The following is a 16,657-nucleotide window of genomic DNA, read 5'->3' as shown; positions in this document are numbered from 1 at the left end:
GACCCAGAGGGAAGGTATGGGGAGGGAGGAGGGAGGAGGGTTCAGGATGGGGAACACATGTATACCTGTGGCGGATTCATTTTGATATATGGTAAAAATCAATACAATATTGTAAAGTTAAAAAAAAAAAAGAGCAAATGAAGACTAACTTCAACATTTCTGGTTTATTTTTCATGTCAAGAAAATGATTAGATTGTGAATTATTATTTCCTCCTTCTGTGGGTGCCTCTCTTTTGGCTTTTGGTCAATTCATAGTATAAAAACACTGTTTCAGCTTTGATTTCTTTATTCAAATCTCCCTTCCCTGTGCAACTGCCTAAGAATTTCAGTCTCTTTTTGCTTTATCACGGTCTGGGAAAAAAAAAAAAGAAGAATTTTGAGATCAGTGTCCTATGGGGGGAAAAAATTCATGCAAGTAACATATATGAAAAATTTAGTAAATAAAATGTAAGACTTTGGAGAAAAAATACTTTACAGTTATCAAACAAGAGGTTTATAGTTATTCTTTCCACTGCCTAATCTGGAGCTATGAACATGAACATTGAATTCTCTAGAAAGTATATTAAAAGTTATCAAAATGCCTAAAATATGTGAATACTAAATAATTAAATAAATAATAATTGTTCTGAGTTTTTCTGTTTATGTCAATGATCTGAAAAATTTCTTACACTCTAACAAAATTTACTATAAGAACAATACTATTTATCAATGTAAATCATCAATTTATTGGCATCATGAGCATTCTAAGTGACTTTCCTCTTTAGCAAATTCCTCATGGCAACTTTCACCTCTGCATTTCTCACTGATAGGATTTAACATGGGATGCAGGATTGCATAGAACACGGTCTCCCACTTGTCTGCAGGGTAAGTGGCCACAGGACGTATATGGGTGAATATACAAGGGACAAAAAAGAGCACCACTACTGTAAAGTGGGAGCCACATGTAGAGAGGGCCTTGTGTAATCTTTCAGAGCCATGGGACTTCAGGGAGCTCAGGATGATTGTGTAGGAGGTAAGGAGTAGGAAAATGAGCAAGGTCATGCCCCATGTGTTAACTGCCACCACGAGTCCAAACGTGTAGGTGTGGCTACAGGCAAGTTTTAATAATGAGAAGAAATCACACACAAAGTGACCAATGGCATTTGAGCCACAGTCTACCATGAAAAGAATCTGCACAGTGGCATGCAGGATATCCCCGATCCAGGCCACCACCACCAGGAGCTGGCAGAGCCCCTGTTGCCTGATGGTCGTGTAGTGCAGAGGCTTGCAGATGGCCACGTAGTGGTCATAGGCCATGACAATGAGGACAATAACCTCTACTCCTCCCAGGAAGTACTCCAGAAAGAGCTGACTCAGGCAGCCACCCCAGGACATGGTTCTCCTCTGGTGCAGCAGGTCAGTGATCAATTTGGGTGTGCTCACACAGGTGAAGAAGTCATCTAAGAAGGACAAGTGAGTGAGAAAGAAGTACATGGGAACTCAAAATGTGGGGCTGAGGGAGATGGTGATGACTATGAGGAGGGTGGCAAGCACAATGAATAGGGACATGGGCAAAAGGACAACAAAGAGTATTTTCTGCAGTTGTGGATTCTGAGTAAGTCCCAAGAGAAGAAATTTAGTCATGTTGTTGGGAGATGTGGGGAGCTCCATTTAAGAAGCAATATGTTCTTGGGTCCTGAATTACCTACAAAGGAATTGAAAATTTTACTTATTAATCATGATAGCATGATAGTCTGAATTTCTTAGAACAAAAACAAAGCAGTCACTGGAACTGTGGAGCATGTCCTTGGCACTTTGCCCCAGTCCTTATTTCATGACTTTCTTATTTTCTCTGTGATGCTTTCCATCTCTTCAGACACCTTGTACTTGTAACCTGTAAATTACCTATAGGGAAACACATGATCTGTAGTTCACTGTGAAAACACTGGGCTATCTCCATGAGATCTGGATTCTCATTCTGGTTCCAGCTCCATGTGCCTCTGCTTAGTATCTCAGTGCCCTGTGTTTCTAAGCCCTCCTCTGTCAGGTTACAGCTTGCATTTAACTCTTAGGGGTGTGTCTTGTATCTTGTAAGGTGACAGGTGCCACACACAGGTAAGAGTTACTTCTTTTTTCATGAGAATTTACATTTGAACCCTCAGCTCAAACTGGAAAGAAAGACACGGTCAATAAAATTTATCGTAAGCAGAGGGTTTTGGGAAATATGCAGAATTCACTGGTGAATCCACCTGGTAGCAATCAAAATACATAAACTATTCAACTGTGTTTTCTCACTAACCATGGTGCCTGACATGATGTCTGCTGTGTCTGAAATCTATTAGATGATAAGTGAATGCTTGGTGAATTGTCATTCAATATGGGTAAGAATATGCCTTATTCCCCAGACCATAAACCTAGGAGGAGTTCGTGTGTTCTTTTATTCTTCTCTGTTTATTATTGCTCTCTACTTTATAAGAGACAAAATAAATATTTGAAAGGGAAGTTGGGAAGTTTAACAGTTTCTGATGGATCTTATGGGGTAAATATGAAAATATTTAATTGCCTTTAGGAAAAAGTATGTTACTGAGTGTTTTTCCTTTCAAGATAACTATAGTGTTTGTTAATTGATATTTACTATTCTTCAAAATTATGTTTCACATTGAATTCAACATAGTTGTATTCAATTAATATATAGCTTCCAAAAAATTGGATAAAAAATAATTATTGCACAGTTTTTCAGTAAAAAAAGATCTTTAAACTAGAGGAAATCCTTATTTAAAAAGTTCTAAAAATGCAAAGTTAATATGGAGAACAGAAAGTTTTTAAGGTAATGTACAAAGATAGGTAACTATACGTTTATACAGATGTACACAGATTAACACAAGCACAAATAAAATCTACTGTTATGTTAGTTACCTATTACAACTTTACTCATTCAATAAAACTCCTAGAGGAGAACATCGGCAAAACACTCTCTGACATACATCACAGCAGGATCCTCTATGACCCATCTCCCAGAATATTGGAAATAAAAGCAAAAATAAACAAATGGGACCTAATTAAACTTAAAAGCTTCTGCACATCAAAGGAAACTATTAGCAAGGTGAAAAGACAGCCTTCAGAATGGGAGAAAATAATAGCAAATGAAGCAACTGACAAACAACTAATCTCAAAAATATACAAGCAACTCCTACAGCTCAACTCCAGAAAAATAAACGACCCAATCAAAAAATGGGCCAAAGATCTAAATAGACATTTCTCCAAAGAAGACGTACAGATGGCTAACAAACACATGAAAAGATGCTCAACATCACTCCTTATCAGAGAAATGCAAATCAAAACCACTATGAGGTACCATTTCACGCCAGTCAGAATGGCTGCGATCCAAAAGTCTACAAATAATAAATGCTGGAGAGGGTGTGGAGAAAAGGGAACCCTCTTACACTGTTGGTGGGAATGCAAACTAGTACAGCCACTATGGAGAACAGTGTGGAGATTCCTTAAAAAACTGGAAATAGAACTGCCTTATGATCCAGCAATCCCACTGCTGGGCATACACACTGAGGAAACCAGAAGGGAAAGAGACACGTGTACCCCAATGTTCATCGCAGCACTGTTTATAATAGCCAGGACATGGAAGCAACCTAGATGTCCATCTGCAGATGAATGGATAAGAAAGCTGTGGTACATATACACAATGGAGTATTACTCAGCCATTAAAAAGAATACATTTGAATCAGTTCTAATGAGGTGGATGAAACTGGAGCCTATTATACAGAGTGAAGTAAGCCAGAAGGAAAAACATAAATATAGTATACTAACGCATATATATGGAATTTAGAAAGATGGTAATGATAACCCTGTATACGAGACAGCAAAAGAGACACTGATGTATGGAGCAGTCTTATGGACTCTGTGGGAGAGGGAGAGGGTGGGAAGTTTTGGGAGAATGGCATTGAAACACGTGAAATGTCATGTATGAAACGAGATGCCAGTCCAGGTTCAGTGCACGATGCTGGATGCTTGGGGCTGGTGCGCTGGGATGGCCCAGGGGGATGGTATGGGAAGGGGGAGGGAGGAGGGTTCAGGATGGGGAACACATGTATGCCTGAAATTTTTTTAATTTTAAAAATAAAAAAAATCATAAAAGCAAAAAAAAAAAGAAGTAATAACAAAAATATTTATTGGACACTTACCCTATATATGAATGTGTATCTGTGTATGATGCTGCTGCTGCTAAGTCGCTTCAGTCGTGTCTGACTCTGTGCGACCCCATAGATGGCAGCCCACCAGGCTCCCCCATCCCTGGGATTCTCCAGGCAAGAACACTGGAGTGGGTTGTCATTTCCTTCTCCAATGCATGAAAGTGAAAAGTGAAAGTGAAGTCACTCAGTCGTGTCAGACTCCTAGTGACCTCATGGACTTCAGCCTACCAGGCTCCTCTGTCCATGGGATTCTCCAGACAAGAGTACTGGAGTGGGGTGCCATTGCCTTCTCCGGTATCTGTGTATACAATTCAGGAAAAGTGCCCCTGTTAAATACCCTTAAGAACTGAAAGTTCATTCCCAAACAACATCAAGGCACCCATCCATGAAGGAATCTTTCCACTCTTTTATGTGTCTGCTGCATGCATACTCAAGCCTTCTCCAATTTTCCCATGGTATCCATCTTCCATAATTCCTGGTTACAGGTGATTGGATTACTAAGAGAATGAGAAATTTGGGGACATACATTTCCCAAACAAAATGGAAAACTAAGCATAAATATAATAAAATGTGCTCGACCAAAATATGTCTTTCCTTTAAAAAACTGAAAATAGAACTGCCATATGACCCAGCAATCCCACTGCTGGGCATACACACCAAGGAAACCAGAATTGAAAGAGATACATGTACCCCAATGTTCATCGCAGCACTGTTTATAATAGCCAGGACATGGAAGCAACCTAGATGTCCATCAGCAGACAAATGGATAAGAAAGATGTGGTACATATATACAATGGAGTATTACTTAGCCATTAAAAAGAATACCTTTGAATCAGTTCTAATAAAGTGTATGAAACTGGGGCCTATTATACAGAGTGAAGTAAGCCAGAAAGAAAAACACCAATACAGTATACTAACACATATATATGAAATTTAGAAAGATAGTAAAAATAACCCTGTGTGTGAGACAGCAAGAGAGACACAGATGTATAGAACAGTCTTTTGGACTCTGTGGGAGAGGGTGAGGGTGAGATGATTTGGGAGAATGGCTTTGAAACATGTAAATTATCCTATGTGAAATAAATCACCAGTCCAGGTTTGATTCATGATAAAGGGTGCTCGGGGCTGGAGCACTGGGATGACCCAGAAGGATAGGATGGGGAGGGAGGTGGGAGGGGGGTTCAGGATGGGAACACATGTACACTCATGGAGGATTCATGTCAATGTATGGCAAAACCAATACAATATTGTAAAGTAAATAATAATAATAAATTAAAAAAATTAAAGATAAATGAATAAAGAGTTTAGTTTTTAGTTACCAAAATAACCACAGCATTGTAAGTCAACGATACTCCAATAAAAATTGATGTCAAACTGGAAATTATAATTATGAGGAAAAAAATGAGCTTTATTGCATTTTCTTATTCTAAGATATGATATACCAATAGATCAGAAAAGGGTATGGTGTACATAAGGTAAGAGTTAGACATAAGTAATATAATAACATTATTTTAGAAATAACTGTGAAGAAATAGAAATTACTGTTTTCAAATAATAAATGCTGGAGAGGATGTGGAGAAAAGGGAACCCTCTTACACTGTTGGTGGGAATGCAAACTAGTACAGCCACTATGGAGAACAGTGTGGAGATTCCTTAAAAAACTGGAAATAGAACTGCCTTATGATCCAGCAATCCCACTGCTGGGCATACACACTGAGGAAACCAGAAGGGAAAGAGACACATGTACCCCAATGTTCATCGCAGCACTGTTTATAATAGCCAGGACATGGAAGCAACCTAGATGTCCATCTGCAGATGAATGGATAAGAAAGCTGTGGTACATATACACAATGGAGTATTACTCAGCCATTAAAAAGAATACATTTGAATCAGTTCTAATGAGGTGAATGAAACTGGAGCCGATTATACAGAGTGAAGTAAGCCAGAAGGAAAAACACCAATGCAGTATACTAACGCATATATATGGAATTTAGAAAGATGGTAATGATAACCCTGTATACGAGACAGCAAAAGAGACACTGATGTATAGAACAGGCTTATGGACTCTGTGGGAGAGGGAGAGGGTGGGAAGATTTGGGAGAATGGTATTGAAACATGTGAAATGTCATGTATGAAACGAGATGCCAGTCCAGGTTCAATGCACGATGCTGGATGCTTGGGGCTGGTGCACTGGGACGACCCAGAGGGATGGTATGGGGAGGGAGGAGGGAGGAGGGTTCAGGATGGGGAACACATGAGAAATAAAGGAATAAAAAATTTTAAAAAAAATAAAAAGAAATAAATAAATAAAAAGAAATTACTGTTTTCATTTTTCTTTGGCTCCATACTACTATTTCTAGAAATAAGCTCTAATGGAAAATATTTTTAAAGGAGAAAAATCATTATTTACAAATGTGTCCAACATAATTATTAAGAGCTGTGGAAAATTTAGAAACAATATGGAATGTTGAACACTAGAGAAATTTATCATTGGAATACAGGCATCTCCTTAAATAATGTGTAATTTTTAACAGAGGTATTTTTAAAATTGTGCTATATCAAAGAAACTCCTTAGGCTGTAATATAAATTTTAGCAAATTTGGATGAAACTTTGAATTATTCATTTATTATGATATAATTCTAACTAATATTATTTTTCTTCTCAGTAATTTAAGTATATATCAAAAAGGAAAAAAGTTCCCAAAATATTTCTACTTCTAAATTGATAATATTGTACTTGAATCCATCTTTCTTAAATGTTATATATGCTGAAAAAGATGCACACTAATGTAGGAAAGATAAGGATGAAGGATGATAATATGATTTGTAAGATACATTGAAATCTGAGAGTCTATGATTATATGCTTTCAATTTAATCTATAAACATGTCTGACATAGGTCCAAGGCCAGGCCCCAGGCAGGTGTCAGTTCACCAATAAAGAGGCAACGATGTAAGATTTAAATCTGCCATCTAGCTCAGGTACAGTGAATGTCTTTGTTGACTTTTAAGTGGTACCTTTGGAGGAACCTTAAAATAGCCACATGTCCTGTTTGTGGGTACATCCTCTAAAGCTTCTCAGTTGTGGCTAATAGAACCTCAGAGGTATTTCACCATATTAGCAGACTTGGCCAGCAAATCAGTTGTTTCCTAAAATTACCTAAACAGCAGAGGAGAACTTTCTTTATTATGCATCTTTAATTTTGACCTCCTTCTTGAGTTTACATGAAGACAGAACACTATGAAAAGAGGGGGAAAAAAAGAAACATTAATTTCTTATGAATTCAGGTATGTGAAAACATATGAATTTATCATGATGTCTGAGTATTTAGTATTGTGTAAACTAAACATTTAGGTGGATAAATAATTGATATTTCAACTTTATTATAGTTATTTGTGGTTTAACTTACATATGAAAATCATGATTTTAACATATTGCTTTCATATACATTAAGTAGTAACTATGAGTCATTATATTAATGGCACTTCAAACAAGATGAAATTCACAGTACTTCTTAAAGTAGTTGTTTATTATGCCAGTTCTAGAATTAGATAAGCATGATAATTATGAAAGCAATTACATTATTCACCTGTACATAGAGATGGTACTGGCACCCCACTCCAGTACTCTTGCCTAGAAAATTCCATGGATGGAGGAACCTGGTAGGCTGCAGTCCATGGGGTCACGAAGAGTCGGACACGACTGAACGACTTCATTTTCACTTTTCACTTTCATGCATTGGAGAAGGAAATGACAACACACTCCAGTGTTCTTGCCTGGAGGATCCCAGGGACGGGGGAGCCTGATGAGCTGCCGTCTATGGGGTCTCACAGAGTTGGACACGACTGAAGCGACTTAGCAGCAGCAGCTGCTGCAGAGATGGTAAAATGTGCTTATTTCAGCCACTTTCATTGAATAATATTCATATGGAATTTTAAAATAACAGACAATATTATTCACAATTTATAACAAGAAAATTTAAAAAAATGGAATAAGAATGTCATTTGCTAAGGAGAAGAAGCCAGGTCACTAAGTCCTAGGCCAAGAACTGATCTTTAAGTTATTGTTTTGCAACTAAAGAAGAATGACACATACATTGCCACCAACTGTAAAGCCCATTACAATTATCTACTAAAATAAATAAATATCAATATTGAAATTATTTTATAAATAAATGTTATTCAATTCAACTCCGAAATATTCCTATATAGAACCACACTTGCACACCATGTTCAGATAGTCTGAATGAAACATTAAAACTATCTAAGGCTTCCCAGGTGGCTCAGTCATAAAGAATCTGCCTGCAATGCAGGAGCTGCAGGAGACAGCAGAGCTTTTCTATCCCTGGATAAGGAAGATGCCCTGGAGGAGGAAATGCCTATCCATTCCAGTATTCCTGCTGGGATACTCCCATGGACAGAGAAGCCTGGCAGGCTATAGTCTATGGAATCTGAACACTGAAGACAGGACTGAGTAACTGAGCACACACACAAAGAAATATAAGAGATACAAATTTTGTTGAAGTATCATTGTAAAAATGTCTTGAACTCTTCTTTCAACTCTGGAATGAAAACTAGTGTCAGATCAAAGAATTAGTGTGGACTGACAAAGTTATCATTCTCAACTTCATAAAAGATGGAAATCCATTTACAATGACTCATTGAGTGGTCATCCAATATCTATCTAATTAACTACAGTGCTGAGTAGAGAGGTTGCTTAAGAACCCCTCAGTTCAGTTCAGTCACTCAGTCATGTCTGACTCTGCTACCCCATGTACCACAGCATGCCAGGCCTCCCTGTCCATCGCCAACTCCCAGAGATTACTCAAACTCATGTCCATTGAATCGGTGATGCCATCTAACCATCTCATCCTCTGTCATCTCCTCCTCCTATCTTCAATCTTTCCCAGCACCTTTCCCCTACACCTATCCCCTACCCCTTACATTTTTCCCCTACACCTATCCCATATCCCCTACACCTTTCCCCTACACATATCTAGTCCAACTCCCCAAGCACTAGAGAAGCATACAATGGAAGGAGAATGGAGTTAGGCCTAACTCAATGAAAGCTGATCATAAAATAGTTTTTCACTCAAGAAGTTCCTGGAACTATATTGGTAAACTGTGTTTCCAGAATACAACTCCAAGGACAGAGTGGTTTAAAACATTGGAGAGACAGTAACAAAGATTCCAGACTTAAAGGATAAATCAAAGCTGATTATATGATCTTTATGGTCCTCCATCTTTTTAGTATGTTAAGAAAGTGAAATTTTAATTTAATGATGTTGTTGTGACCATTTGATATCACTTCAAATTTTTCTGCTGCTGCTGCTGCTTAGTTGCTTCAGTCGTGTCTGACTCTGTGCGACCCCATAGATGGCAGCCCACCAGGCTCCCCTGTCCCTGGGATTCTCCAGGCAAGAACACTGGAGTGGGTTGCCATTTCCTTCTCCAATGCATGTAAGTTAAAACTGAAAGTGAAGTCTCTCAGTCGTGTCTGACTCTTAGCAACCTCATGGACTGCAGCCTACCAGGCTTCTCTGTCCATGGGATTTTCCAGGCAAGAGTACTGGAGTGAGGTATCATTGCCAACAGCTTAAATACTGTACAATTAATTTTCATAATCACTGATAATTTTTCCCAAGAGAACAAAAAGCAAAATATAAATTTAACTATTAGTTATCTTCTTCTTAATTTATATTCCACTAGCAAGGCATACAGCTTTCTGAGAACCAACTGCTTCTATAGGTAGGCACACTATAGAGGTATGTAAATACTATAGAATGCCTTCCAACTTCTAGAAAACAAGAGAGATTCCGATAACATGCTCTCTTTTCTCTTAGATTCTTTGAAATGATTTAGGAAGAGTAAAATTTGAATTTAGAAGAATGATGATCTGAATACAAGCTCTGTCTCTGATAATATGTAGATTATTTAGCTCTTTTGAACTTTATTCCTCCTCATCAGTAAAATGGAATAATCATAATTATACCTACCTTGGAGAATTGCTGTTAGTGTGAGTAAGAAATATAAGAAGGGTTTTATAGTAATAAAATATGAAAAAGTAAAGATGTGATGTGAAGAATCACATGTGAAGAAGACTCACTGGAAAAGACTCATGCTGGGAAAGACTGAAGGCAGAAGAAGGGGACAACAGAGGACGAGATGGTTGGATGGCATCACTGATTTGATGGACATGAGTTTGAGTAGGCTCCAGGAGCTGGTGATGGACAGGGAAGCCTGTCATGCTGCAGTCCATAGGGTCACAGAAAATAGGACACAACTGAGTGACTGAACAATAACAATAAATAAATTAATTACACTTTCCTAATTAGACAATGTTAAAAATGGTACATCAGCGTTTCCTTTTGACTGATTTATAATATCTTACTAGTTCTCCCATTAATCAGTGAACTAAACAAAATATTTTTCTTGTATTTAATTTATATTTTGCGAACATCCTGATTTAAATTAATTCCCCCCCCCCCCGGATAATGCAATCCTGCTGTTTTTAGAGAGAAAAGCTAAGACTCATACAAGTATAGATATCCTTAACCTGTGTGGCTTATTTATTTATGTGTTTTCAACTGCCCCGGGTCTTACTTGCTGCACTCAGGCTTTCTCTAGCCATGGCAAGCAGGGGATACTCTTCTTTGCTATGTGATGGGGTTGCCTTGCTTTGGCTTCTCTTGTTGTGGAGCAGGGACATAGGCTTGTGGATTCAGTAGTTGAGCAACTGGGCTCAGTATTTGTGGCCTGCGGGCTTAGTTGCTTCAGGACATGTGGAATCCTCCCCGACCTGGGATTGAACCTGTGTCCCCTACATTGTTAGTCAAACTCTTAAGTATTAAATGTCCAGGGAAGTCTCCCTGTGTATTATTTAACTAATTTTTTTTTCTGTTTTATTTTGTCTGGGGTTTATCTGTATATGGCCTGTTTATAGGAATCTCCTTTAAAACACTGTTTAGAAGTGAAATAAAATGGTCTACTAAGTCTTTCTCACCTGTGCCCATTTTCACATTTTCGAAACTATTATAAGTTCTGAGATGATAAAGTACTAAAGAAATTAAGCCCAAGAAGATGAGGACTTTGAAAATAAAGAAGCTTTCTTTTGAGACCACAGAGAGCTCTTTACTCTTTTATTCCTGTAAAACAAAACAAAGACACATCTAGGAGACAATTCCAAAAACAATATGGCTGCAACTTATGTCAAAGCATGTTTCTTCTAGATTTTTCTCTAGGAGTATTATAGTGGCCAGTCTTAATTTAGGTCTTTAATCTACTTTAGGTGTATTTTATATATGATGTAAGGGAATGCAGTTGAAGAGGGAATCTTTTTTCCACTGTATATTCCTGTCTCCTGGGGACAAACTTGAACAGCTTAGTGAATATACTCACCCAGTACCATGCTCTGGCATTGCTGTGTGGTCAAATCATGAAATAAATAACTCCAGTTGACCACTGAGTTTGACCAAGCAGCATTTGTGAAAAGAAACATGGCATGTTGTAGCCAGAGAAGTTGACTCAACATGTAAAGAATCCTCCTGCAATTCAGGAAACATGAGACAGTCATATTTGATCCCTGGGTCAAGGAGATTCCCTAGAGGAGGAAATGGCAACCCATTCCAGTATTTTTGCCTGGAAAAGTCCATGGACAGAGGAGTCTGGAATGCTACCATCCACAGGGTCACAGAATCAGACACCCAACTGAGTACATGGCACTTCCGTCTGCTTAGACAGTCAGAGAAGCCCTGATTATTAAAGAGTGATGTAATAATGTAAGATGACCTGATGTCCTCTAGGTGCAGCGAGGAGCATTGCAAGTATCCGAACTATCCAGAAAGTTCACATTAACCACTTCACTTTTATGAATAAGAAAAAGGAAGGGGATTTTTTCTTAAAAAAAAAAAAAAAAAAAAACACCTCTGTTACTATTCTATTGTTGTGCTTTCATACAAGTGAAGTGATGTAACTGCAAATTTCAAAAAGAAAAAGCTTGTAGTGCTGAAATATACTGTTACAGATGAGACAAGACTACCACAAGTTTGACACCATCTTCTCAAGAGACAAATTGAATCATTAAGACTGCAGATAATTTTCTTATTTATAGACCTACACATGCCACAGACAACTAAGGCTATTTAAGAACATAGATGGCCATTATAAAAAAAATCTACAAGCAATAAATGCTGGATAATGTGTGAAGAAAAGGGAACCCTCTTACACACTGTTGGTGGGAATGCAAATTGACACAGCCACTATGGAGAAGAGTATGGAGATTCCATTAAAAACCAGGAACATTCCCACCAACAGTGTAAGAGGGTTCCCTTTTCTCCACACCCTCTCCAGCATTTATTGCTTGTAGACTTTTGGATCGCATCCATTCTGACTGGTGCAAAATGGTACCTCATTGTGGTTTTGATTTGCATTTCTCTGATAATGAGTGATGTTGAGCATCTTTTCATGTGTTTGTTATCCATCTGTATGCCTTCTTTGGAGAAATGTCTATTTAGTTATTTGGCCCATTTTTTGATTGGGTCGTTTATTTTTCTGGAATTGAGCTCCAGGTGTTGCATGTATATTTTTGAGATTAGTTGTTTGTCCATTGCTTCATTTGCTATTATTTTCACCCATTCTGAAGGCTGTGTTTTCACCTTGCTTATAGTTTCCTCTGTTGTGCAGAAGCTTTTAATTTTAATTAGGTCCCATTTGTTACAGCCACTATAGAGAACAGTGTGGAGATTCCTTAAAAAACTGGAAATAGAACTGCCTTATGATCCAGGAATTCCACTGCTGGGCATACACACCGAGGAAACCAGAATGGAAAGAGACATGTGTACCCAAATGTTCATCACAGCACAGTTTATAATAGCCAGGACATGGAAGCAATCTAGATGCCCATCAGCAGATGAATGGATAAGAAAGCTGTAGTACATATACACAATGGAGTATTACACAGCCATTAAAAAGAATACATTTGAATCAGTTCTAATGAGGTGGATGAAACTGGAGCCGATTATACAGAGTGAAGTAAGCCAGAAAGAAAAACATAACGCATATATATGGAATTTAGAAAGATGGCAATGATAACCCTGTATGCAAGACAGGAAAAGAGACACACATGTATAGAATAGTCTTTTGGACGCTGTGGGAGAGGGAGAGAGTGGGATGATTTGGGAGAATGGCATTGAAATATGTACATTATCATATATGAAACGAATCACCAGTCCAGGTTCAATGCATGATACTGGATGCTTGGGGCTTGTGCACTGGGATGACCCAGAGGGATGGTATGGGAAAGAGAATGGAGTGGGGTTCAGGATGGGGAACATGTGTATACCCGTGGTGGATTCATATTGATGTATGGCAAAACCAATACAATATTGTAAAGTAATTAACCTCCAATTAAAATAAATAAATTTATATTAAAAATAATAATAATAAATAAAAACTAGGAACTAAACTACCATATGACACAACAATCCCACTATTGGGCATATACCTTAAGAAAACCATAACTGAAAAAGACACATGCACTCCAGGGTTCACTGAGGCACTATGTATAATAGTTAGCACATAGAAACAATCTAGATGTCCATTGATAGATGACTGGATAAGGAAATTGTCATACATACACACAATGGAACATTGCCTAGCTTTAAAATAAATGCATTTGAGTCAGTTTCATCGAGATGGATAAACATAGAGCCTATTAAACTGAGTTAAGTAAGTCAGAAAAAGAAACTCATATATAGTATATTAAAAGATATATACGGAATCTAGAAAGATAGTACTGATGATCCTATTTGCAAAGCAGCAAAAGAGACACAGACATAAACAACAGACTTGTGATTACAGTGGCAGAAGGGGAGGGCAGGAAGATTTAAAAGAGTAGCACAAAAAAGTACACATTACCATATGTAAAATGGATAGACAGTGGGAGTTTGCTGTATGACCCAGGGAACCCAAAGCCAACGCTCTGTGCCAACCTAGAGGGGTGGGATTGGGACTGAAGTGGGAGGGGGGTTCAGGAAGGAGGGATTCATGTTGTTGTATGGCAAAAAATATCACAATATTATAGACTAATTACTCTTTAATTAAAAATAAAATTCTAAAAAAATAGAGCAAATGAGTAATTCTAAAATTTCTGGCCTATTTTTAGTGGCAAGGAAACAATTAGATTTTGAATTTTTCCTTCTTCATTTTCTTGGTGCCTCACTTTTGACTTTTGTTAAATTCATAGGGGAAAAAAAATCAGCTGCAATTCCTTCACTCAACTGCTCCTTCTCAATGGATCTATTGAAAAAATGTCTATCCCTTATTTGCTTTACTACAGGCTATGGAAAAATAGAAGATCTGAGTCAATGTTCTGTGAAGAAAAAACTGATTTCTCCCAAGTAACATGTATGCAGAATTTAGTAAAGTAAATGGAAGACACTGGAGTAAAACATACTCTAAAATCATGAAACTAGAAGATTATAGTTCTTTCCTTTGCCTAATCTGAAGCTATGAACATGAACATTGAAGACTCTAGAAAGTATATTAAAACTTATCAAAATATCTAAAATGTGCCAATGTTAAATAATCAACAAATAGTTTCTGGGCTTTTTTTTTTTTTTTTCTGTCAATGATCCTCAGAACCTTTACTCTCACAATTTACAACAGGTACAATTCTACCTATGTATATAAATAATCACTTTCTTGGCATCGTGACAAGCCTAAATTACTCCCCTCTTCAACAAACTCCTTATGGAATTTTTCACCTCTATGTTTCTCACTGTATAAATGATAGGATTAAACATAGGAGTAAGGATTGCAAAGAACACAGTCACCCACTTGTCTGCAGGGTAAACAGCCACAGGACGTGTGTAAGTGAATATACAAGGGACAAAAGACATTACCACTACTGTGAAGTGGGCACCACATGTAGAGAGGGCTTTGCGTCGTCCTTCAGAGCCATGGGATTTCAGGGAGCTCAAGATGACTATGTAGGAGATGAGGAGCATGGAAAAAATAAGCAAACACATCCCCCCCGTGTTAGCTGACACCACCACTCCAAGTCTATAGGTGTCACTGCAGGCAAGTTCCAACAGTGAGAAGAAATCACACATGAAGTGATCAATGACATTGGGACCACAGAAGATCAAGTCCATGGTGAAAAGAATTTGCACAGTAGCATGCAGGATCCCCCCAGTCCAGACCACCACCACCAGGAACTGGCAGAGCCCCTGTCGCATGATGGCCGTGTAGTGCAGAGGCTTGCAGATGGCCACGTAGCGGTCATAGGCCATGACAATGAGGATAGTGACCTCTGATCCTGCCAGGAAATGTTCCATAAAGAGCTGAGTCAGGCAGGCACTCCAGGAGATGGTTGTCCTCTGGTACAGCAGATCAATGATCAATTTAGGCGTGGTGACAGAGGTCAAGAAGGCATCTAGGAAGGACAAGTGAGTGAGGAAGAAGTACATGGGGGCAGAAAGTGTTGGGCTGAAGGAGATGGTGATGACAATGAGCAGGTTGGCCAGCACCGTGAATAAGAAAATGGGCAAAAAGACAATGAAGAGTATTTTCTGCAAGTGTGGATTCTGTGTGAGTCCCAGGAGAACAAATTTGGTCACGTTGTGAGGAGGCATAGGATCCATTTAGGAGCTGATGCATTCCTGGGGCCTGAATTATCTACAAAATAATAATAAATGATAGATTTTAATCATGAGAGAATTATAGTCTGCATTTCTTAGAGCGAAGACCAAGCAGTCCCCGTGACTCCAGAGCATGTCTTTGGCCTCTTACTTCCTTGGTGATGCATGTCATTTCTTCAGACATCTAGTGCCTGCCCCCTGTAGGACAACATTTGATGTGTAATTTACAGAAAACACTAAGATATTTACATAAGATCTGGATTCTCCTCCATTGTCCAACTCCATATGACTCAGCTGAATTATCTCTGTGTCCCATGTTTCCATGCCCTCGTCTTTGTCTTATTGTTGTTCACTAACTCACATATGGTTCTTTGCTACCCCCATGGACTGTAGCACACCAGGCTCCATGGGATTTCCCAGGCAGGACTACTGGAGTGGGTTGCCATTTCCTTCTGTTGGCTCCTCTGTGTCTGTGAGGTTGCAAATTGTCATTCTCAGATGCATCTTGTAAGGTAAGAAGTGCTACTCACTGGTAAGTTATTCCCTTCACCATGAAAATTTTCATCTGAACCCTAGCTCTTACTGAGGAAAGAAAGACGTGGTCAATAAATATTTATCATAAGTAGACAGTTTAGGGAATATGCATATGCCACTAATGACCAGCTCTACCTGGTACCAAGCTGGAATACATAAGCTACATGCCTTCTCGCGCTCTCTCCCATCTTCCCATAAGAAATTGAATACAGACTATTGCATAAATAATAGAGTGAGAAATTTGGAGTTATAAATTTCCCAAAGAAAAGCAGAAACATAAATTCAGTAAAGTATAATTAGCA

At 38.3% G+C, this 16,657-nt stretch overlaps 1 protein-coding gene and 1 pseudogene across 1 annotated transcript; both read right to left on the bottom strand.

The window, feature by feature from the left end:
• Nucleotides 1–743: 743 nt before the first annotated feature.
• LOC102282152 (olfactory receptor 4C13-like) lies at nt 744–1,650 on the bottom strand (annotated as a pseudogene).
• A 13,250-nt stretch (nt 1,651–14,900) lies between these two features.
• LOC102282433 (olfactory receptor 4C3D) lies at nt 14,901–15,806 on the bottom strand. The gene has a single exon (XM_005910672.2). It carries the CDS (start codon nt 15,648–15,650, stop codon nt 14,901–14,903), a length of 750 nt encoding a protein of 249 aa, XP_005910734.2. The 5' UTR covers nt 15,651–15,806.
• Between the last annotated feature and the right edge of the window lie 851 nt (nt 15,807–16,657).

This window comes from Bos mutus, chromosome 19, assembly GCF_027580195.1.
Source record: "Bos mutus isolate GX-2022 chromosome 19, NWIPB_WYAK_1.1, whole genome shotgun sequence".
NCBI lineage: Eukaryota > Metazoa > Chordata > Mammalia > Artiodactyla > Bovidae > Bos > Bos mutus.
The sequence above is the reverse complement of the archived record's forward strand: the minus strand, read 5'-3'. Positions and strand labels throughout refer to the sequence as shown.